General features: G+C 43.8%; 1 protein-coding gene across 1 annotated transcript in view; it reads right to left on the bottom strand.

The window, feature by feature from the left end:
* The window catches only part of FASN (fatty acid synthase), a 180,040-nt gene that overhangs the window by 63,206 nt on the left and 93,168 nt on the right, over nt 1-23,666 (bottom strand). The window contains exons 13-23 of the mRNA XM_085617568.1: nt 22,977-23,111; nt 18,743-18,946; nt 17,325-17,440; nt 14,891-15,066; nt 13,621-13,812; nt 13,113-13,193; nt 12,689-12,877; nt 9,499-9,678; nt 8,837-9,040; nt 7,391-7,701; nt 6,920-7,309 (exon numbers count right to left, since the gene is read on the bottom strand). Of these exons, the coding sequence (XP_085473694.1) occupies nt 6,920-7,309; nt 7,391-7,701; nt 8,837-9,040; nt 9,499-9,678; nt 12,689-12,877; nt 13,113-13,193; nt 13,621-13,812; nt 14,891-15,066; nt 17,325-17,440; nt 18,743-18,946; nt 22,977-23,111 (2,178 nt within the window). The remainder of the gene's footprint in view (nt 1-6,919; nt 7,310-7,390; nt 7,702-8,836; nt 9,041-9,498; nt 9,679-12,688; nt 12,878-13,112; nt 13,194-13,620; nt 13,813-14,890; nt 15,067-17,324; nt 17,441-18,742; nt 18,947-22,976; nt 23,112-23,666) is intronic.

Below are 23,666 nucleotides of genomic sequence, written 5' to 3'. Positions count from 1 at the left end.
GACCCTTCTGATACCTCGGGGGATGAGATCGATTCAATCACTTAGGTTAAACGGAGGGGTGGTCTCCCTAGTACGGGGTGTAAGGCGCCTAGCGGCAGCAGCAGCTGCAGCACAGGAAGGAGGTCGCAGAATGGGGAATCAATTCATCTGGTACTCCAGAAAATAGTCCTAAAACAGTACATAAGAGAGGTGACTCAGGTGTGGGTGCAGGCCTCCAAATAGCGGAGAGTACAGATTCCTTCCAGTGGGATTACTCATTCATGGGTGAGGCTAGGACCAGTGGAGTGGCTAGTGGGATACAATCTAATTTAAATATCATGGAGAACCCTGAAGACATTTCTTTGGCTGTTATCTATCAGAGTATAATGGCCCACAGGGAGGAGACCCGCACTGAGAGCCAGCGCACCCAGGGAGCATGTCACAAACTTCAGAATTCGGTGCGGAGGATTGCTAAATCATGCTCCGAGTTCGTGGATAGGTTCAATGAGGCTGAGACACATATCTCGAACCTAGAGGATGAGCTCGCCGCGCAAAAAGCAACAACGGAGGCTCTGCGCACCACAAAGGATAACACCCTCTGGAAGATCACAGACCTGGCGAATCCCCTGCGGCGCAATAATCTCCGTGTATTGGACATTCCTGAGGGGGCGGAGGGGCAGGATGCACGGAAATTTGTAGTTGAACTGTTTTCTGCGGCCTTTCCTGGGTCAACCCAATGGGATTGGGATCGGGAGATCCAGCGAGCACATAGGTTCCCCTTCACACAGCGCAATAGATCAGGCCAGAATACTAGTAGACCAAGGGCAATTTTAATATCAGTTAACAACTTCTTGGCGAGTTTACGGTTTGGCGAGACCGGATCGAAAGTAAAGCGGGAAGGGGATAGAGTTTATTATGTGTTCTGATTATTGCCCCCTTATGGTTGAAAAGAGATGGCAACTGCGCCAGCTTATCACTCCATTCCGAGATAAAACGCGCAAGCTTTTTTGCTGAACCCAGCCAAACTCAAGGTTATTTATAATGAGCACGTGCGGTTCTTTACAGCAGAGTCAGCGGCTAAGGAGTACCTGCATTCACTGTAAAGGGGAGATGGGGATAAACCTATGCAAAGAGGTGTGAGCTATAGATTATTCACTCTGATTAATTGTGTTAGATATGCTTGGATCAAGACTACATTTTCAGATTTAGCGGCAAAGTGTTTTCTTTCTGTTTTGATTTTTTGTGTTGCTTTGAGGTTTAATTGTAAATCATGGTTTTCTTTGTAGGAGGTGGGGCAGAGGGGTCCGGGGGGGGAAGAAGCTGGTTCCATCTCGGAGGCCTTGTGTCTCCAAGCCTCCTTTTTGGGGAAAGGTGGGGGGGAGGGGGTCACTGCTTCGGCTGAAGCCGTGTAGGTAAGGGTGGTGGAGAGGGTTTGGTGGGGGGGGTCACTAGTAAAAAGAATCCATGATGGTGCAGTGAGACTAAGTAAGAAATTCAATGGTTTTAGACATATGGTCCCTATGCTTAAATATGTTGGGAATATAGATAGGGGATAGGCGTAAAAGTGGTGGCATATGGTTTTGCTCCCTGAATGTTTGCAGGTTGAACAACTATAATAAGAGACAACGGGTCTTGGCCGAATTATGGTTGCTCCAACCAGACCTGGTATGTGTTCAAGAAACCCACATCCCATGGAGCAAACGAAAACTATTGGCGGAACTGGGGTCTAATGTGTTGTTATGCACAGAGCAATCCACTACTATACGTGGGGTAGCGATATTGGTAAAAAATAATAATTCATATACAGGGGACCAGTAGAGTACTAGCGGATAAAGCAGGGAGGTGGGACGTTGATTGATTGCTAGCTCAAAGTGCACTATCTGCTCTATTTATGGGTCAAACTTTGACGAGGCCTCAGTATTAGGAGGGCTAAATGTGGAATTAGCACTAGCCTACTCCGCTGATTATATGTGGTGACTTAAACATACACCTTAGTCCAGGGGGGCTACAGGATGATAGCAAATCCTATAGTGGGAGGACACCTAAAGTTTTCAATGCACTTCAGTCTTTACTGGGAGATCATAGCTTGGTGGACGCGTGGTCGGTAATGAAGGGGTCGGACCCCGGGGAATACCTTTTATTCACATCCGCACCAGAAATTGGTAAGACTAGATTTTTTTTTTTATCCAGTCTCCTACTTTCGGGTGCTAATATTCAGGTGCACCCACAGATCTCTTCGGATCACGGACCCCTAGTATTGAATCTTGGTATGCTCAGGACTGGAATTAGGCCGGGAACGTTCTCGTTTGATAGAAAGCTGCTTCTTGATAGTGGATATTTGGCACATATGAAGGTGTGGATTGAGCAATTTTTGGCCATAAACCGCAACACAGCACAGATTGGCTCTGTGTGGGATGCTTTAAAGGCGGGCTTTAGGGGGGAGACTTTTAGTTTTGGGCTACATAAGCAAAAGCAGGTGCAAGTAGCTTTACATGAATTATGTGGCAACCTGTCAATAGCGGAAGAAAAACGTATGCAGGGGATTCAGGCTGAACTTGAGATCTCTGATCTGCAGCTGCAGGTAGCCCGGTGTAAAGCTAAAATAAACTTACACTGGAGTAGATAAATAGCCAGGAAGCACTTTATCAACAGGAACCAAAGTTATGAATATGGGGAGGCAACTGGGCGTTGTCTGATGCAAAGGGTGCGATCAAGGGAGGCGGCCCAAAGAATCGGACCAGTAGCAGACGCTAAAGGGAATATGGTAGATACAGATGTAGGAATCTTAAAGATGTTCCATGATTATCATGAGGCACTTTATACTGGGGAGTCCTCTGATGCACAGGTCGGGGAAACGCTGCTGCAGAGTCTTAACTGTAAAGAAGTAGACTCGCTAGATGCAGAAAGGCTTGAGGAACCTATTACGATGGAAGAATTGGAAGGAGCTAATAATAGTTTAGCCTCTGGCAAAGCAGCAGGGCCTGACAAGCTACTGCTGGAAATTTATAAAACTTTTTTCAGAGAGCTTAAAGCCGATATGCTTACCACTTTTCTCCAGGCACAAGCAGGAGCTGCCCCTTTGACCTGGGATGAGGCTAGCATAATAGTTTTTAAAAAGAAAGATAAGCCTGCCGAGCAGCCGGGTTCGTATCCACCTATATCATTATTAAATTCAGATGGCAAAATTTTGCCAAAATCATCGCGACCCGGTTGGCTGACGTGATTGCCCCGTTAGTGTCAATTCGACAACACGGGTTTATACCTAAGAGGGGGACGACTAAACACATCAATCGGGTGGTAACCCTGTTGGATATAGCTAACACCACGGGGAACAAATTCAGCTTGATTTTATTAGATGCCGAAAAGCGTTCGACCGGGTCGCGTTGGAATTTATATGGGCGATACTACGACAGGCAGGCTTTAAGCAAAACTTCATCTCAGCCATCCAAGTTTTATACAGATGTCCAACTGCTAAGATATGTATAATGGGTCTTGAGTCAGACTCGGTATATATAACACGGGATACAAGGCAGGGGTGTCCTTGCTCTCCTTTGTTGTTTTCATTATCTATGAACCCCTTTTTAATGATGTTGGAGCAAAGTGCAGGAGTAGAGCCAGTAATTTGGAAACAAGAGCATTATCGAGTGTTTGCATATGCAGACGATGTGGCAGTGGTTACTCCTAACCCTATGGGGGCTATGTCTAAGATAGAGCAGTTAGCACTAGAGTTTGGAGCCACTTCAGGATACAAGCTTAATGTGGCTAAGACACAAATCTTGTGCTTAAATCAAGACGGCTTTAATGATCAACGGGTCTTGAGTGAGGTATCATACTTAGGGGTTATAATAAGGACATGATTAAAATCACTGGTTGAGGTCAATTGGGGCAATATGCTAATAACGGTACGGAAGTGGTTAGACCGGTGTGAATGTTTACATCTCTCACTCGTTGGACGGTGCAATGTTCTTAAAATGTTATTTTTACCCAAAGTTTTATATTTTTTTTAGATCCGTTCCGCTAGAAATCTCTTGTGTCCAACTGGCAGCATTACAGTCAATATGTGCTAGGTTTTTATGGGCGCATGGGAAACCTCAAAGAGCGATGCGCTACATGATTCTACCTCGTGAGGAAGGTGGATGGGCAGTGTCCGATTTTACTTTATACTATCTGGTGAGTATGTTGCAACATATGAATATTCTATTAATGGGGGCAGAACTGCTTAGCATTGCTGAAGCTCCCTCCATATATCAAATGCTGTTGGGCAGCGATGCAAAAAAACGGCTGTTTGTTAGTCTGGAGCCTAGTTACTAAAAAAAAACAGATTCAAGGTTTTAAATGCTGCCTATATGGTGTGGAAAGTGGTGCGGATATGCTATAGATTTGAGAGGGTCTCCCAATATACCCCGTTTACAGCCAACACACTTTTGCCCCCTATATTTTGGGATAGGACCGTAGACAAATGGCGGACAAGAAGTATTCAACGCATTGGGGATTTATATGTTAATGGGGGCTTGATGTCCTTTGAGATGCTAGTCGATAAATATCACCTCCCTAGATCCAATTTTTTTTAATATTTACAAATCCGTGATTATCTATGTAAAAGCCAATGGAATGTTGATCTAAATCCAGTAGTTGAAGCTGTAAGGAGAAATGTACGCATTGGTTTGCTGTATAATTCATTATTAGAGACTAAAGGTGGGGATTTAGACAGACACAATATTAAGTGGGACAACAGGCTTGGGTGTCAAGGTACTCGGGTGGAATATTCTATTGAATTAGCGGGGAGGTTATTGATGTCTGCTAATCTTCGTGCACAACACTATTAGACCGTGTTTAACCTCTATACCTCTATACCCCAGCAAGGTTGTTAAAATGGGGTGGAGTAAATGACGGCAAGTGTTTTCGCTGTGGAACTGATGATGCGGATATTGTGCATATTATTTTTTCATGTGGACACTTAAGTAATCTTTGGGGGCACTTAGAAAAGTTTCTAGCGGAATTGCTGGGGGGTCCAATAAAACTAGCTGCAGCTCACGTGTTGTTGGGGGTAGTGGAGAGCGATGGATGTGACCAGCTGGCATATAGATATCGATATCTGATCTTTATGGCTACAGCCATTGCTAGGCTATGTGTTGCTTCTATGTGGCTTCATAAAGACGCCCCGACATTTGAACTATGAAGGGCAAGATTCTTTACCATCTTTAATTTAGAACATAGTTTATATGCACTAAAAGGGGCTCGAAAGAGGAAATTAGGTAGGGAAATTTGGGGGCCGGTGCTCTCCTATATGGATGAGTGATGTGTCGTCTGGCAAATTTAAGCATTTGCACTTTATGGAACTATTATATACCTTGCATGTTGCACTTTGCACTTTAGAGCTGCAATAATATTGGATGTACAGTAAGTGACGAACTCGCTAACCACTATTTCTGTTTTACCCAGTCTGTTGCTCTTATAGGATCATGTGGATGTTCATTTGTAAAGAAGTTGATGTTCATTTTATACCATTGATTATATAACTGCAATGTATTGTAACTTTCATGGATTAATAAAAATAAAAAATAAATAACATTTGCAGCAACCACATGCAAATCAGTTTTGGTCCTGCTCCAACTGGAACCGTTTGGCCAAAAATGTCTCATCATTTTCCCTCTGAACAGCAACACAAACAGCTTTATTGGGGTTCCTCGATGAGGTGCAGCTTGCATCCTATAGTGCAGTAAGAGCAGGACCCACATAGCACCCATCACCTTTTGCTGTTTTAGAATAATCATCACTAACAAGTAAAACCACAGCCCCTTTCTCTCAAAGTCTTTTCAAAGATCCGCCTCTCACCCTACCTCTTTAATATGTTCATGGACACTCCAATGTCTCTCTACTCAGGGACCAAGGACAAGGATTTCACCAGCATCTACATCTTTATAACAAACTCTCTGCCATGAGGATGACTGGTTCCAAGACACCCCTTCCGTAATATCCTGTCTCCTTTTCCCAAGCTGTAGAAACAGATGACACCAGCAGTGGCATTCCCTGGCTCTCAGATCTACACCCTGAAGTAAGAATATATTACTGCACGCCTTCTAAAGTTTTTGTGCTACAAAGAACCGTATGCAAGAGCAGTCTATGCACTTTGATCAACACACTTTCTGAAGCGTACAATGTGTCTCTCTCAGCAGGGCTTCCGGCTGGCTATTCTATTGCTGCTACATATAGGTCTTCCTATTCACCAGCTAGTGTTGAAGGTCTTGCCTTTGAAAGTTCACAAAGGTGGCTAACATTGCAGTGCACTTTCCATAAATAATATAAATATATATATATGTCCCAAAGAGCGAGACCTAACCATGCATCCCATATGTCTGGAAATGCAAATGTGGAGAGGAGCACCATGAGTCAATGATGATAGGACAAGACACAAGAATTCCTTTCACACTCTGACACGACTAGCAAGGAAAGAAGCATTATGAAGATGATTTATGGACACCTATGAAAAGGGAGGAGAGGGGAATCATTGGTAAATGTTTCAAAGCAGCAAGATGAAATATGTCCTCCCTTTCATTCAGTCAAGGGAAGGGAGGGGCACAAACCAGTGATAATGACATGTTTGTATTGGTATTTTGCACAAGTACGGCACATAATCTACTAATACTGTTGGAAGCAATCATACACTCTATTGCTATAGTTTCTTTTCCTATTGTTGCTATATTTTACACACTTCCCTTGTTCCCACTTCCATTTGGATCACACTCCTCCTACTTCTCTGCTTTCCAGAATAAAAACACACATTCCTAATGTCACCGGTTCTAGAACAGAACATGCAGTCCTCATGTATAGGGGTTTCTACCTTGTTTCTCTGCCACTCATCTTGGATTTCCATTCATACACAGTCTAGGATGCTGTGAGAAAGAAATTCTTTATACAGTCGATTTAGATCAGATTTTACCTGTGTAAGGAGGCCCGGCTTCTGTTGAACATCTTGCGTTGTGAGGAAAGCAACAGCCTCGCCCAGGGTTTCTCCCCTGAGGAGCGTGTGGAGCAGGACAAACCCTCCCTCTTTCACTGCCGCCGCCATGTTGGAGAGGTTCTCGGGAGGGTTCTGGAGTAGGTTCACCGAGCAGTTGCAGACCAACAGGTCTGCATTACTCAGATTAGTTGGAGCGGCACTTGCAGGGTCCCACTGAATAATGGACACTCCTGCTGCACTGAGCTGGTCCTCACTTGCCGACAGGGTATCTAGTGAGAGGTCAGTGGCGCTATAATCTAACTGCAACATGGGCTGTGTGTTCAAAAGAGATGGAATGCGAGTGAACATGCGACCATCTCCTGCCAATACCTGCAAAATGAAGGAAAACTGTCAGGGCAAGGAAGGACTATGGGACAGATTGTTTGAAGAGAACACATGGCCTCAACCCACCTCGACAATCTTCATTTTGGAAACCGGTGTGTTCTCCAGTGCAATATCCACACAACTCTTGAGCTGTGGTGCGTCCAGCAGCCCCGCCAATAGCGGATCCGCTTGGAGGAGCCCCATCTGGTGAGTCACCATTTTCTCCAGCTCTGAGTGCAGGTTTCCGTTGAGTTCCAGTTGGCAAACCTGGGTGAGAAGATGCAGGAGGCCTTTCTCTGTGCAGTCAGTCGCTGGAGAGGTGTATGCACCCTCGAGTCCTGGGATCGCCAAGCTGACACCATGCTGCTTTACTTTCACCTGTAGCTCCTGCATCCGGGCTAAAGGGGAAAACAAAACATTTTATGATCACAAAGTATGTCAACAAGCGAATAATAATGTGTTGCACATTCTGGGCAAATGCCCCATTCCACAACAGACTGATCTCCTTCATGAAATCCCATTATTGCCACTCTCTGATGCTGTTGGCAAGAGGGTTGATGGGTTGCCCTTCAGAGAAATGTCTCTAAAAAATTATCTACATCAAGAAAGGCCACTACACAGGTCTCTCCAAGCTCTGAAGACAATAGCAAGTATATGCGAAGACTGCACATGTGGCGGGTGATTAATTTCTAAATTAGAGAATATAGACTACTGCACAGTAGGAGTGTACATATACAAGAGAACATGGGCCCTACCAGCTTAGATAACCAAGTAAGGTCTGACCAACCTAAAATACAGGTCTCCTCTTGGCAGTCTATGTCTATAAGATTTGTGTTAACATGAGGGTTAGCTATATTGCCTAGAGTCTATGCTTAAAATGTCTGTGCACTGGGAATACCTTGGGTACAAAAGGACAGAGTCATCACAGTCTGTGTGGCAGGTGGAAGAGCTTTGCTACACTAGACTTAAGCCTGTGAAGCTGATGTTCAGCGATGCTACCTAAGAACTCACCATGCGCAATTTGAGTGATACAAAGGAAAGGCAAATTGTAAGAACAGTGCACCTGCTGATTGTATGAGATTATAATCATGAAAATATTGAACCGTAAAAATATTGTAGCCAAAATATCGATTACAGCTATTTCATGGCAGTAGGTACATATAGGTGAGAGTAGCTTTACTATTCTTAACTCCACATCTACGTACCTCAAAGATGTTCATATTGTTATCACACATATATATTGAGTGAAGAATAGTAAATGTATTCTTATCTGTATATACTTGCCTTCAAGATATTTGGCCACCATATTTTGGCAGGTTGATATTAAAATCTCGACTTTCTTTTTAGCAAAGCCAATTGCCAAGATGCAAGCATTAGCTGGCGAATTGTTCACAGGGAACCAAGAATACATAAAGGCTACTGATGTGGTCTGCCAATTGTCATCCTATGTTCGCCTTTAGCAGACAAGAGGTAAATATCCAGGAAAGGATTAGCCAATGGGGGCTGAGTACAGAATTGCTAGGTTCATGCTACCTTTGCAGAGTGTATGTAAGCTTTGGAGCCAAGAATCAGAGGCGAGGCACTCCTCCTCGAAGTAGGGAATGAAGATGAATTTCTCCAAAGTGGGAGGCGTCTGCTGTTGCTGGCGTCGTGGGGCTACTGTGGCATGTAATCCTGCGATCTGGACTCCTCCTGCTACGATGTTGTCCAAGCAACGATTAACAACCACTTTCACAGCTGCAAAAGGAAGGTCAGAGTTGAGGTGTATGGAACAAGCAACAAGTATACAATTCTCGTCTCAACACTATTTGAGTGGAGGCTGCCATCCAGTGGATTAGCGTGGGTGGCCAGCGCATGGGGCACATTTTTTAAAGAAAGTATTACACCTACCTAACCCGTGGACTGTTAGCTTTGGAAGTGCTAACGGTCACGGGTTAGAGAGCACAATATTTTTATTTGGAATTTTGCGCCCCTAAGAATTTTGCACCCGAGGCAACCAACCATGTGCCCGCCCCCGTCACCTCCCAAGCTATGCCACTGCTTCCATCCAAGACAACGGGAGACTTCATAACTGGGGCAGATGACGCAGTAAATATCTTTCAAAGGAGATAGTACAAGAGAAAAGCAGCCTACATGGGCTGAAGAGAAGGACATTTCTTAGGGCTATGCTCAAAGTGGAGCCCACAAGAGTATACCTTGTTTACCGTCGCCGTGCTCGCAAACCCATTCTTGGTGCGAGATGGTATCAATACACACAGAGCGAATCCTCGTAGGTAAACGCAGGCTACGACCTGCCAGTCCAACCACTATCATCTGTAGCATGGTGTCGAGGAAAGTCACCCAGTTCCCGTCCCACAACAGCTTTCCCTGGTCCCCTGTGAAGAAGAAGGACAGAAGATTCTCACATTCACCTTCCAGTCTGAAGCCAGGTACCCTTTATAAATTCATGTGCTTGGTATACTCCATACCCCAAAACGTTCTTCTCAGAATAGTTTAAAAACATGTGAGCATTCAATCAATCAATCAAACATTTGTAGAGCGCACTAATCACCCGTGAGGGTCTCAAGGCGCAGACCAGGGTAACACTAACTCAAAACCCATAATCTTGAATTAAATAATGCATTTAGATTATATTGTTAAACCATGACACTGGTAATAGCTTATTTTTCTACAGCCTTTGTATGGTGGACGGGGGAGTTCTGTGGGGCACAGTATAATCTGTAACAGACCCAGGCCTCTCATAGCACTGCTTGATCTGCTTATGTGACAGCTTCAGGGTCCCTATAATATTTGACACAAATGAGAAGAAGCGGGACAGTTTCCTACCAGTAGGAATACGTTACAGAGCACTGCACCCAGAATAGGAACACAGCATCACCTCTGAGCAATATCAAATCTGCCCAAGGGACTGAGCTCCATCCACTGCTTGGTGCACCAGTCAACCAGAATGACTGGGCGACTGGTGCACCAAGCAACATCAGTGAAAACACCCTAAAAAACTCAGTCACACCACAGTAAACAATTGTGCCCTCACTATTGGACAGCAAGCCCTAGAAAGGAGGACAGCTTCCTGCTAGTGTACTTAATATTGGCGCACCCAGTCAAGCAAGGTCAGTCCCGCTCATGTGACTCAGCCCTGCTCTGGGCTCAGTTCCTGGAGCAAACCCCCTTCCACTGCCTGGTTCACCAGCTACATGGACATAACCCAGGCCCCTGCAGGTGCTACAGTGGAGGTACCCTCTAGGGGGCCCTCAACCTTTCAAATGGGACCCATTCAGCCCACGTTTAATGAATATCTGTGAGATATGAGAGACTCAAGGCTCCCTCATCACATTTCGTGGGGGGGCATCATTTGGCATCACGCCACTGACCCGCCAAACAGTTTTTCATCAGCAAGGACAGAGTAAAAAGCAGTGCCTCTGATGTAGAAGCACTCAGTAATCTGCCAGCATAACCAGACCTGCTCCCAGACTAAGAGGTGCCACTGGCCAGGATTTCAGCTAACTGGAAAGCATGGATAGATGATTTTCTCCTATTTAACTTTATTTTGTGAAACATACAGGCAATCCTTGTCTGGGTGTTTAAAGCAAAGATGGAGGTGAGTCTCATTTATGCTATTAGGGCTTGAGAAGAGCCAATTACCAAAGATCTTGCAAAACAGGCAAACACATAATTTGCCCTTTTACCACTCCTTGCATTAATTGGTCGCTATTTTCACTAAAAAGGGTCCTTGATAGGGCCCTTCATAAAGATATTGATGTAATCAAATGTGTCCCTGACAAAATGCAGGATTCTATGACAGATACCATAGGAAGCACTAAAATTGCAGTTGCCTGGGAGGCCCTGAAGGGTGTCGTTCATAGCTGCTGCACTAAGTAATTCGAAGCATTGAAATTAATAATAAATCACTAAAAAAGACTATGCAACATTTGACAAGCTTCATGCTAGACCCAACCAACAATTAAGAACTAATAACAAACAGTTCTCGATCAAATAAAAACGGTTAAATCTCGTGTTCTAATTTGTCAGCAAGAAAAGATCTGAAGAAACAGCAAGTGTCTATATGGTAGTAAAAACTAGCACACCATTTCACCTGCCAAAACATAATCACTGTCACAGAAGGCAAGTGATACACCATAAAAAAGACATTGCCAGACTGGAAATGAAGGGTTACACACAGACACAATTAGAATATAAGCCTTCTCAAGCCATGCAACCAGGATCTGGAACATAATTCTACCACATATCAGACTGACCAACGTCATAGCTCCTCTTGCTCGCAGGGCTGGGCTTAGAAAGCAGCACCCACTATGTAAACAATTGTGAATCTTTCCGACTACTATGTACAGATCCTGAATCATCACCTCTTCACTGTCTGTGGTGTTCTGCTGATTCCCAGTTACTGCAGATGGGTTCCAATTAACAACAATTGAGGTGTAAGCTGTGGTGCATTGTTGGTTTCAGGTGTCACCTGGAAATCGAAACCTCGTTTTTGAAGAAAAACAACTGTGTCTGAGCACAGTGCAGCACGTAAGTCTACAGCACTGAAGGCTGCTATTTTCTTTACAGATTCTTTGCAATATGGATCTGTGGTACACTCAAATGCTTTGCATTGAGGAGCATAGGCTTGATACCTGGTGTGAAGGACAAGGTGGATGCTCAAGTTACTTGTAGGCAAAAGGACTAGTAGGTCATGCTTATATAAGAAAAATTGAAACTACATCTGCCAGGATGCTTAATGCAGGAGGGTGAAATAGAAGAATTGACAAGTAACACTGTTGGAGCTACCTGACAGCTACGATTCAACCAAAAGTGCAAAAGTGAGCGATAGTGTCCTCTGTAACCTTCATATTATAATTTTCACAACATTGTACTTTTTAAAAGTTGATAAACAGTACCTTGGAGAAATAATTAAATGTTTGCCTGTCCAAACACAACTGGCAAGAGTCATGTGACACATTCAGCCAATCCATGCTTTTTAGCTACCAACACACTGCATTATTGGATTTACAGATGCATTTATAATGTTGTAAGCACGGATTTAAAAGTCCATGGAAAGTACCACTGGTTGAAATCCCACGACTGGCAAAAGGCTTCACACATGGGTTACCTAACAGAGTCTACAAAAAAAGAGCTAGAATATGAAAATAACAAATGCACACAGAGAATTCACAATGAAGTGCACAGTTTTATTTCTTGTCCATAAACCAGGAACTTAAATGATTTCACTGTCCATTAGGCAGACTTTCCAAATTACTCCGCAGATATCAACTTTATTCTTAATGACTTTGATAACTTATTCGCTCTTCATAGGTTTTGATAGTCTTTAGCAATGAGCCTGTACACCTACCACCACTTCCCATCGTACCTTCTTTATGAGCCTACCTGTGTTGTTGGACTCTAAAATTCCCTGGAATGTTGGTCCATAGTCATAACCTCTCAGGCGCAGCTCCTTGTAAATGTCTTTGTCCGTGAGTTGGAATTGAGAGCCATTGCCAGGAAGCATGTCCTGTGAGAAACTAAGCTGGTTACGGAAGTTGTTTAATGCAGTTTCTTCCAAGAGGCAGATTTTACCTAATAAAAGAACAAAAAAAAAGTTAGATTGCAAGTGACTCACAACTTGTTACGTTTGCTTACAAATATGTGTACAGCGCATTACTTCCATGTTTATGGTCACGTGGTGCTTTTGCATTCTAGGCACCAATTACGTTTCTGGGGTTCTCGTTGTCCAGAGTCAAGGTGGTCTTATGAATATTGTTGTTGTAGGAGATACCCGGCGCACTGTCTCTAAATATATATCACTACGTACCACTCACAGCCAGGTTTCCACCTTCAGAGACCTCAAATTGGCTTGATGCTGGCATTAAACGGACCTCAAGCTGGACAGAACCTGTTGAGAGATTGGACCTTAGATTAGACCTAAAAGAGCAGTATCTCTGTTTTTCGTGTAGTGCACTGCTTTCTCTTTTACACCTCACTCACAATCCTGACCTGCCCTACCTCCTGTCATCATCATCACTCTTCCACCAGTATCCTCTCGTCCATCTCCTCTTTCTCTCCATTAACCTCAGATACTTGCACTCAACTTACATTTTTTAAATATCACAGTTTCAACTCTACTTATACTCCACCTCATTATATATTGCACACTCATCTAAACTTTGTTATTGTGCCACCAACTCCCAGCTAAGCGTTTTTACTATCAACTCTCCATCACTCACACCTCTATGTCGCTCACTCCAACATCTGCGGTTGTGAATGGTGTCCCACCTATCAGGCCTCAATTTACATCCTCCCGACCCAGGGTTCCTACTCACCTGCTTTAGGAAGGATTGTTGCACGATGGATGGTAACATCCTCAAACATGATGGGAGTTGTTTCCATGACTACACCCAGGCTCCGGGCCAGGGTCCGCCATGCTAACACCAGGTACCCAGTTGCTGGGTAAAGTAATCGCCCATCGATGCAGTGCCCAATGAGAAAGTAATCAGGTGAATCCGGGGAGATATCTGTAGATTGAATACATGCAAAATTCTATTGAAAAATCACAAAATTCTATTGAAAAATCACAAAACACTTTCTCTAAAACCAAGGCATGCCTCCTCTGAAGAGGAAATACTTCTATCTTCCAGTAGCAAATCAACCCTCACCACTCAAATTCAAGCATTCACCTTAATACCATGCAAACACACCAATCACCCAAACTACCCATCAACCAGAGAGCTAGTACTCCTCTTCCCTTCACCAACAGACCTGGCAATCCCACTCCCTGCCTCACACTCTTAGCTCTCACTTGCCCGTCATTTAATTTAGCACTTTCCTCCCATCATCTATGCACTAACCCTTCTATCATGCAATCAGCCAAACCTTTAGCACTCACCTTCTCACTTCTAGCGCTGAACTACTTATAACTTCAACTCGAAGCACACAGGCTTTCATACCTCAGACTCACTCTCTGAGTCTCCTGCCCTCAGACTCTATGCCCTATGCGTCCATCACTCAAACTCCTGCCACGGGGCATCTCATCTCTCAAGCTCCAATAACGAATTATTTAACTGTTGAGATCCAAGCATTCCAATCACTGGAAGTTAATGCTCACTCTCACATCTCTCATATTCCACGGGCCCTTCAGGCGCATAATGATGGGCTTCTCATCCCTGAGGATCCAAGTGCTGAATTACCCTTACTCAGAATTCAAGCACTCAGTCTCCCAAACGTCAGACTCAAGTCCTGTTCCACCAAACCAGCAGGTTAAAGAGCAGGACCGTCCATCCCTTAGACTGAACACACTACATGTCCGATCACTCAAACCCCAGCGTTCACACTCACACTGGGTCTCCTATCACAACAAGTCCAATCACTGAGCCTCAGGCTTTAAGCACTGAGATCTCCTATTTCTAGCCTATCTTTATACAAGTGCCAGGTATATGAACCCAGTTGATGCACCCCGATAACACAAACTCATGTAGGATTCCTCAGACTGGGCCCTGAGTCTTTTTATTCACATTGCTGCTTTGACCATGGTGCGGGGCTCCGGTGCTTTTTTAAAAGTATTATTATTACAACCAGGTTTCCTCAGATACGTACCAATATTAAATACAGTGGCTGAGTTAGATCCCCCAGAGCCTGCTGGGAAATCTTCAGGTTTTGGGACATCCCAGATCTGACTGTGATCCCAAGTGATAAAGGGAGAGATGAGAGGCGTTCCTACTGGCGCAGGATATTCAACAGGCGGAAACAGATTATTAGAGTCGAGATTTATCCTAAAAAGGCACAAAGAGAGATAGGTGTTAGCAACAGACACCCTGACATTAATCTAAGCCCCCGCAGGCTAGCATCTAGAAGAAACATGTGGGATGAGACATAAAGATGAGATACAATGCTTACTATGCTTACATACTGCCCATGGCCTGCTTCAGGGTTTAAATAAACTCTTTGTAAATCTGACTAAAATTGGTGTTTGTCCTTGAAATTCACAGTCTAGAACAAGAATCTCTTGTAATAAAACGGGCATCTATCACAGATTCCAAGGCACCTCTTTCCATAAGAAACAGGATCCAGTTTATCAAATAGTGTTATCTATAGAAGATTGTCTTGTAAAGCCTATGTACATGTATTAAGGTCCATCCTGCATGAGCCATAAATAGGCTAGACCTCAAGCTAGATACTCACCGATACAGGACCACTTTAAGCATCAACCTAATGGAAGGTGTTAATTGATGCTGAACGACTCACATATCGCCTATCCACCCAGCACAAAGACATCACGGGGATCACGGACAAGGACCTCTGCATTTATGTTCGGGAAGCAATGATCCCATGCTCAACATTCAGGCACAAAAGACTCTTTCATCGCCTCTATGTAACCCTTTCTCTATGTCCTCGGACAATTGTCCACAATTTATGCTGTAAATAAACCTGCATCTCTTCATATGCTTTCATGTAGGTTTGTACCTATTGCTATAAGGCTAAGTTTGTATTTCAGAAATACCACCAATAAAATAATAAATAATAACAAACTTTGCTCTTATTATCAATTTAATAATCTTCTGAGTCTAATTTTGTGATGTATATGGATTACAATGAAATGCCAATAACAAAGTGTATTGTTTTTAACTTGGTCAAGCAGTCATGGATTCTGATAATTAACACAAGTCACAAACACGAGAGGTGGCTACCAGAAAACACACCCCAGTAAATACTGGCTTGTGACAATACTGCTTAATAGTCCCACTGATGGTCTCCCTGTTCTAGGTGATCTTTGTGCCTGACATAGACAAACACCTACCTTTCAAGAATGAAACTATGAACCTATTCACATAGATTTCTACATGCAGATGCTGTGGTTATCTCAAACCTCACTCCAGTAGATTTGCTATTAAAAATGGCTTAGCTCACATTTTGTGCACATAAAAACAGCAACCTATTCAATATCATAATGTTTACAACAATGTGCCTTGGGCCTGATTGATGGAAGTGATATTGTAATCTTTATGAACAATTGTTAAAACACAGGAAATCTGATTCTTATCTAGGGACCACTTAAAACTCATCATGTAGGTGAAACACTTGCATTGAAAGAAGAATAAGGAGCACATTATATCGTATTGCTTAACCTTTCCCTGAGTAAAGTCTATAAGGCCAAGGTCCTCCCAATCTTACATTTGACCTTGTCTGTATGGGTGAATAGTGGCTGTAAACAACGATATATTATGCATCTGACAGTTTGACACTAAGCTCTTGGAGTGTGGATAGTTGCCAACTATTCACATTGGGTCCAAAGTACATTCATAGTTTGCTTGTTATATTTGTATGTAGAACAGGGAAATGATGCCAAGCAAATCAAAAAAATCTGAACCAAAAAGGGTTTCGACTGCTTTTCCCCAGATAATTTAATAAGAAAGGATCTATTTTAGGTAGTGTGGTGGCATAAATTATCCTATAAAGTAGTAAGTCACTTGAGAGTAGATGAAACATTCAGTTATTTAAGGGCATCTCCATGTTACGTAAAACTTGTAAACATCATTTTTATGTTGTGGCTATTGAAAAGGTAAAGTTGTACAAATACTTTAAGCATCTTCCGAACTGTAAAAAGTAGTCACCTGGTGTAAAGTACCAGGAACTAGGGTCTTCCCTTGCTAGGTATAGACCTTATGAAAAGAAGATTTGTTGCAGGGAATGGTAAGAGGACTGTGAGGCAGCCTCAACTAGGCGATGTTTTTTTGTTTTATGGTCTTCTTTTGTGTGTGTGTTTTGGAACTGTCCATGCTTCTACTATAACAAAATCTAATACAATTTAGATTAAAAGGAGTGGTATTGTCAAGCTGAATTAAGCTATAGTAATGTGAAAGGGGGGTGTGAAGCAATATATAAATACAAGTGATTAATACTTCAAAAGAGTAGTTGTATTAATAAGACAATTGTGCTGATTATAATGTTACAAGAATGGACACATTCATTGTGCTTTTGGAATTTTGAAAAATCTTGAATCATGTGAAGGTGACTTCGGGAATACACTCACCCTTGTGTGTAAATCTTCCCTATGTGTGTGAGAAGGAACTCCAGGTTGTTGGGATGACCTCTCTTCATCAGAGGTAGAATCGTGCATGACGGCTTCAGGCTCCTCCGCAGGATGGCCTAGAAGGGAAAAGCTCACCAGGTGATAATCAGCTTTGATTGGAATTGAGTGTAAATCCCCCATCCCCTGCAAACACTACATTTCTTTTGATTCTTGTCAGTATTGTTGTATGTTGCTGAGGTGGTCCCTCCTGGTTTCAAAAGCCACACCCACGCTATTGTTAAGGATTTGTGGGAAGCGTCTAGGAAGTGATCTTTGAGTCGAGACAGCATACGGTTATATGCTATGTGCCAGCCTTTCACATTTGCCTTTAAGGTCTACATGTGAAAGGTGCCAACAGTGCTGCATCCAATTAGTTTAATTTGTTAAATTGATACCTTGACCAGGAAGCTCTGTGAAAGGCCAGGGAGGTATGTGAAATATCTTCAGTTTGGGATTTATGATTACTGTAGCAGCACAATAAACATACACCTCACTGAATGGCAAGGCTAGACTGCACTTAGTAGCCTTGAGAAAATCCTTATTTCCCTTATGAAACCCTAGAGTGGGGTTAACCAGCTCAGAGGTTCCCCGTCTTATCTGCAGGGTCCCGCCCACAGTCTATGAAATTCCCAGATTACCAAATCCTGTCCCTCAGTGTCCCTGTCAATGATATCAGATTCTGGAAGAACAATGTATTTTTCCTCTCTTGCAAGAGCTGACCAGATAGTTATCCTAAGGGTTCCAAAACTTCCAGCAGGACTCTGCCAGTTAGACTCCTACAAAAGGGTTTTGCATCTCTCTAAGGACTGGCTCTTCCTCGTCATGCTCAAGGATATTCTTTTGCCAAAATGCCAGAGGTAGCGGAAGTGGCATTAGGCACCATGACAACACCACAGGTGTGACCCCTTGTCCCACTCTTAGCCTCTAACCAGCCACCTATTTGCTGCTCATTGCCTAAGGCAAGTAGTAGAAGGACCAACCAAAATATGGTCTGAAAGTATCAGTAAGCATGAGGGCCCTCTGGCCCTGCGCTGAGGATCTCACATCCACCGACACTAAGAGCGTGGAATCCTAATTGAAAACGGAGCAACTGACTTAATAGGGTCAACAATTTTAAAGAGCTAACCACACAACTCGCTAAATATATGTGACACCGCTGATGGTAGTTAGTACATTTGGTCCTTAGTAGTGGAATTTGTGTGAAAGAGTCTCACGTGTCAAAGCTTCTTCAGGCCAGTGGCTAATGCACTAAACCTCAAAGCACAACAAAATGGTGACATGTACAGAGGTTATCGGAAACCGTGTGTGGAACAACATATTTCACCAAGGCTAGCCAGTAATTGCGGATGTTCCCAAGCTTGATCCATATGTAGCAGTACCTGCAGCAGAGCATGAGGGGCAATTTCCACCACCACCGCGTTGTCAGGGATCTGCACCAGGCCCTCTTGGAACAGCACCGGGCTCACCAGGTTGTTGACATGGTACTCCGCAGATGAGAACTGAGCCAGCTCACTCTCCCTCTGCGACTCTGGGATGGAGGTGCTGATCCACCGAGGAGAGCGCGGCTTTGGACTCTGAATTACCTACAACACACAACAAGAAAATCCAGCTTATCCCTTCAAGAGGCTTCAAAACATCTAACAACTGTACGCGGTGCACAGCAGTTTAGTGTGGAGCTGCTATTTACCACACGCACAGCACACCGTGAAGTAACCTAAATCTGTACTGTCTTTTCAACAAGGGATTGAGTCCAACAACTGCATCTTACCACACGCACATCAGAGGGTACAGTCTGGCGTTGCTTGTATCTCCTGCGCATCAGAGAGGAGGGCATCATGCAGCCCTGTACCACCTGATGCATCGATGGGAGCGGGGGGGGAGGTGTTAAGGCAGGTGGCTGAACACGACACTCTCCTCAAAATATCACTCACAAACTGTTTGAAGATTGCAGACAAATGCTGATTTGGACGATGTTGGTGAGCAATAGTGATGGAACATGATGTTCTTCCCTTCACCCACAGATTTCTAACCAAAGTCTCAGATCTCAGACTTTCTAGTAACCCAGAAATGTAATTCTTATCTCTTGATGTTTTTATATAACATGTTCATTGCCGGTCCCTTGCTTCAACCCACCTAAGAAAGCACCAGTTTTAGTGTTTACTTGCAGCAGGTGAAACTAGCCACACTATCCGAAATTTATAGCCCCTGGAAAGCTTTTTTTCCTGCCTATGGAGGAATCTGGAGGAATCCGTCAACAGTTGTTTTTGAGGTCCTTAATAAAAGAGGGTTCGGACAGGAATGGACATAAGCCTCTGCCCTAAATGAGCCTGCACACGAGTCTCTGGAATGTTTTGCATTTCTGGTATGTCCTCAGCACACATGATCCTCATGCATAACTGTGCTGAGAACTCCAGGGTATGATACAATGGCCTAAAGTGGAGTTATGTGGCCTGGAGGGGTTCACCAAGCGTGCCTTCTTTTATGAGCCTGGCTACTGTCAGCTAAGCCAACAATAAGGAACTGACCGTTGTGGCTGCATGCATTCATTCCTCGTTACAGACTAGACCTTTTTACCTGGTGCTTGCATGGGTGAAAGGCCTGCTGGCCTCGCCATGTTAGCGGTCCTGTGCTACATCACTGTATGCGTGAAGATACTGTCAGTAAGGGTGCATGTCTCCATGCTTCAGTGTACAACAAAAGGACTAGTGGAGTATTGTTCTATGGACACAGTGGGTTCCATCTTGGGTCTCTGTTTAAAGTGGAGAGAGTAATGCCTTCCAGACTTGCATCTCAGAAACTTCTGTAAAGCACCAGAATGTGAGGAGTAGGATCATGGTGCCAAAGTCAGCTCTTGAAAAGCAGCAGCAGGTGGAGGGTGAATCAAGACCTTTTGATCTTGACAGGAGCACTGCATTAGTTTAGTTGGGAGTTGTTAGGACTTGAGACAGTAATCTCTTTTGTAATATAGGGCTGATCTTGTATCTAGGGTGTGCCTTTTGGTCCTCTGGTGGTGCTGCCCAGCATAAGAAGTGACCTTTAATAAAGCTTTGTCAGTCCAGCGCCCAGACATGTGCATACTGCGCTCACAAATGACCCCTATAATTTCTATCTAGATGCTCTAAGAAAAGGAGATGGAGGTGCCCCCAAAGAAATTGACCAACCAGAATAACTGGCAATAAGGGAATAGAAGGTGTGCCCAGGGCAGCTCTGCTGTTCATTGTGTGCCACTCATCATGTGTCCACTGTTGCTGTGCTGCCTATCGTGTGTCCAGCATGGAAGACCCACTCAGCTTTGACCAGCGCAGTTGTGCAGCTTCTTGTGTGTCCAGCATGTCTGAACCACTCATTGTGTCCAATGTGTCACACACTGCATGTCAGGGCGGCCGGATACCACGCTTCGTGTGACTAAAATGACTCCGAGCCTAGTGTCTCGAGGAATCAATCCATGTTGATTAATTATGACATGCAGCCCCATCTTAAACTCATATTGAACCCTAGGCATCATTTTGTTCTGATTCGCTTTGGACTGGGCATTTTCCATCGTCTCCCCAGTTTTCCTGTTATTGATGATTGGTCCCCCATATTATTGGCCTGCCCACCTGATCTCGAGTCTTCTCCGACTACTATGCCTATAGTGCCCTTCTGTAAATTATAAACCAATCAGAGGAAGCGCTACATTTTGCCTCTGTTAAGGCCATTTAATTTTTCACAATACAGCCCAGAATATTTGTTTTTACAAACCTTGTCCACCATGGAGATTTGTTGCAGTATGTCAAGCTTTCTTTGGGCTGTGTACAGTGTCAGAAAGACTCTTCATTATCTGTGATGGTGTCTGAAGGGCTCGGGCTAGATGATGGTAGACAGACTTGAACAATTGTTATATTGTACAATGGGTGGGGTGGTGTCTGGTCACAAAAAGGCTATTTAATCTTGTATAATTGTTTTATCGTATCCACTGAGCTTAATATTTGTTTTATGTACAACGTTTTTAATTAATTCAAATGTGCTGTATTTGAGCTTTAATGATTTTAAAGAAAATCGAATTAAGTATTACTGGCTTGACTTGACTCAGAGCTACTTCTACAAGTCTAACCTACCATGCTGATGTGCGCTAATTCTGACCTTTGACCCCTATCCTGTGCCTCAATGGAACTCATATACAGCTAGAGGGAAACACCACAAGTACGGACCACAACGTATCCCAAAGAATCCAAAGGGTCAGCACGGGTTCAAAGTTCCATAATTTATTTCATATTCACCCAAGTGAAACAGACAAGTGTCCGCCCCAGACGCGTTTCGATCGCCACAGCGATCTTGATCACCATATACACACACACATATGTACACACACACACAAACACATATATATATATATATATATATATATATATATATATATATATATATATATATATATATATCTCAATCACACGACTCGCTACTCGTTTGGGAGACACGTTTGCAGGGGCCTGGTTGTGCTTACGGGACGCTATGCTACACTCTCCAGCCAGGACTGCTGCCCTCTATGGCACCCGCGGTGGTGTCTAGGAAGGAGGGTGTGGACAATCAGGAGAAACCACACTAAGCCCTCACATTCGAAGACACAAGCGCTGCTCCTGTAAGACTTACTCCAGTGATGCAGGTAACAGATGTGCTCCACCAGACAAAGGCATCTGAAGGGCAGGGGTAAGAAAGAGTGTAACACATGGCAGACTGAACATTTACAAGACTGATCAAAGAGCTCACTGATTCAAGGTGGGATAGCAAGCTAACACTTGTAAATCAAGAGTGAGGAGAACCAGCATGGTTTTCCCCCAGTGTAGTAAAGTACCTAGCAGCTAGTGATATTGCTGTGTAGAAATATTATTTTTCCTTACTGCAGATGTCATTTGGTAGAGTTTATGTGCAACAGAGTTGTAGAGAGAATAAAGTACATCTCTTTTTCATAAGCTCAAGGACTAGCTGGACAGTCTCTCTGCGGGGCTCATTGTGTGGCTCCGTAACCCCAAACCACCTCTCCGAGTAGGCCTGGGACTGCTCACTGGCGTCTACCATTGTAAAGTGCTACAGGGGAGCACTTGGTGCTCAGCTGGCAGAGCTGTGATAGCTCCAGTGCTGGGACACCAGTGGTAAACAATCTCAGTACCTGATGTTGCGGCCAAGTAACCGCTGTGTGTGACAGGCCCTTCGAAGTGGATCTGGCAGGGAGCCATCTTGCATTTGCCATCATTTGTAGCATGCATAGTGTAGTATTAAAAGTATTATTAGTCACACTGCCAGGAAGTATCCTGATCTACGTGTTTTCACCTCAGTTCCCTAAACCTTTTTATTCTGCCCTCCATTTCTGTATGTCACTGCATTTAACTGCACTCTCTTCATCCTATTCTCTTTTCTCTCTGTTGCTCTGTGGTGGTGGTTCAGCCTCACAGTCCAGGGCTCAAGAGCTGCTGTTCAATTAGCAAAGAATCACTGCCTCATGTATCTTAACTCCAGATGTGAGTCTGAGAAATTAGCTGCACTAATGGATGAGACATACTGCACAAATAACAAGATTAAAGAATGCAAAACCGAATTCAACCACAGGGCACTGTTGAATGTGCAGGGCATGCTTACCTTCTTCAGGGCACTAAGCAGTGCGGGTGCAATGGAAGCCATGTAGTACGAGTGGAAGGCCACACCTGCACTCTGCACTTCCTTGGCAAACACTCCTTCGGATTTCAGTTTTGCCACAAACTCAGATACTGAAGCCTGTGTTTGGAACAACAACATAATTTATATTAGTATCTTCAACATTACTACTTATGCCATCTGGAAGATACTAGTCCTCCATCAATGGTCACTGGGTGGCGGAAGCCAAACTCTCTTCTGATCCCTATTGACTTGTTAAAAGGGTGGTGAAGGTTTGATGCTCTCTTATAGGAGAGACCGGGTAATCAAGGGAGAGATCTCCTGCTCATCGTTGGTGGCCTAGGCATGGGGAATTTCAGCAACTGAGTGCGACCAGAGATGTTGGCCAATGTTGGCAAGTTGTCTTTGTGGAAAGAAAGGATAACTATGACTGCTCTTCACACACATGTATCCCTTTGTTTTCATGGTATTGGTAGGGTCTGATCTTTCTCTCAGGAGACCGACTGTGAGGAGCTATGACATTTGTGAAAACCTGTGGCACATCACTCTCTTGCCTTATAGCTGAGTCAACATCACACCTTTAGGTCAGAGCAGAGTTGCATGTCCCTCAGCACAGCGCTGAGGTGAACATCCATATTCATCTCAGTAATGAGCTGCACATCCCTCCCTTGAAAG

This window comes from Triturus cristatus, chromosome 7, assembly GCF_964204655.1.
Source record: "Triturus cristatus chromosome 7, aTriCri1.1, whole genome shotgun sequence".
NCBI lineage: Eukaryota > Metazoa > Chordata > Amphibia > Caudata > Salamandridae > Triturus > Triturus cristatus.
The sequence above is the reverse complement of the archived record's forward strand: the minus strand, read 5'-3'. Positions and strand labels throughout refer to the sequence as shown.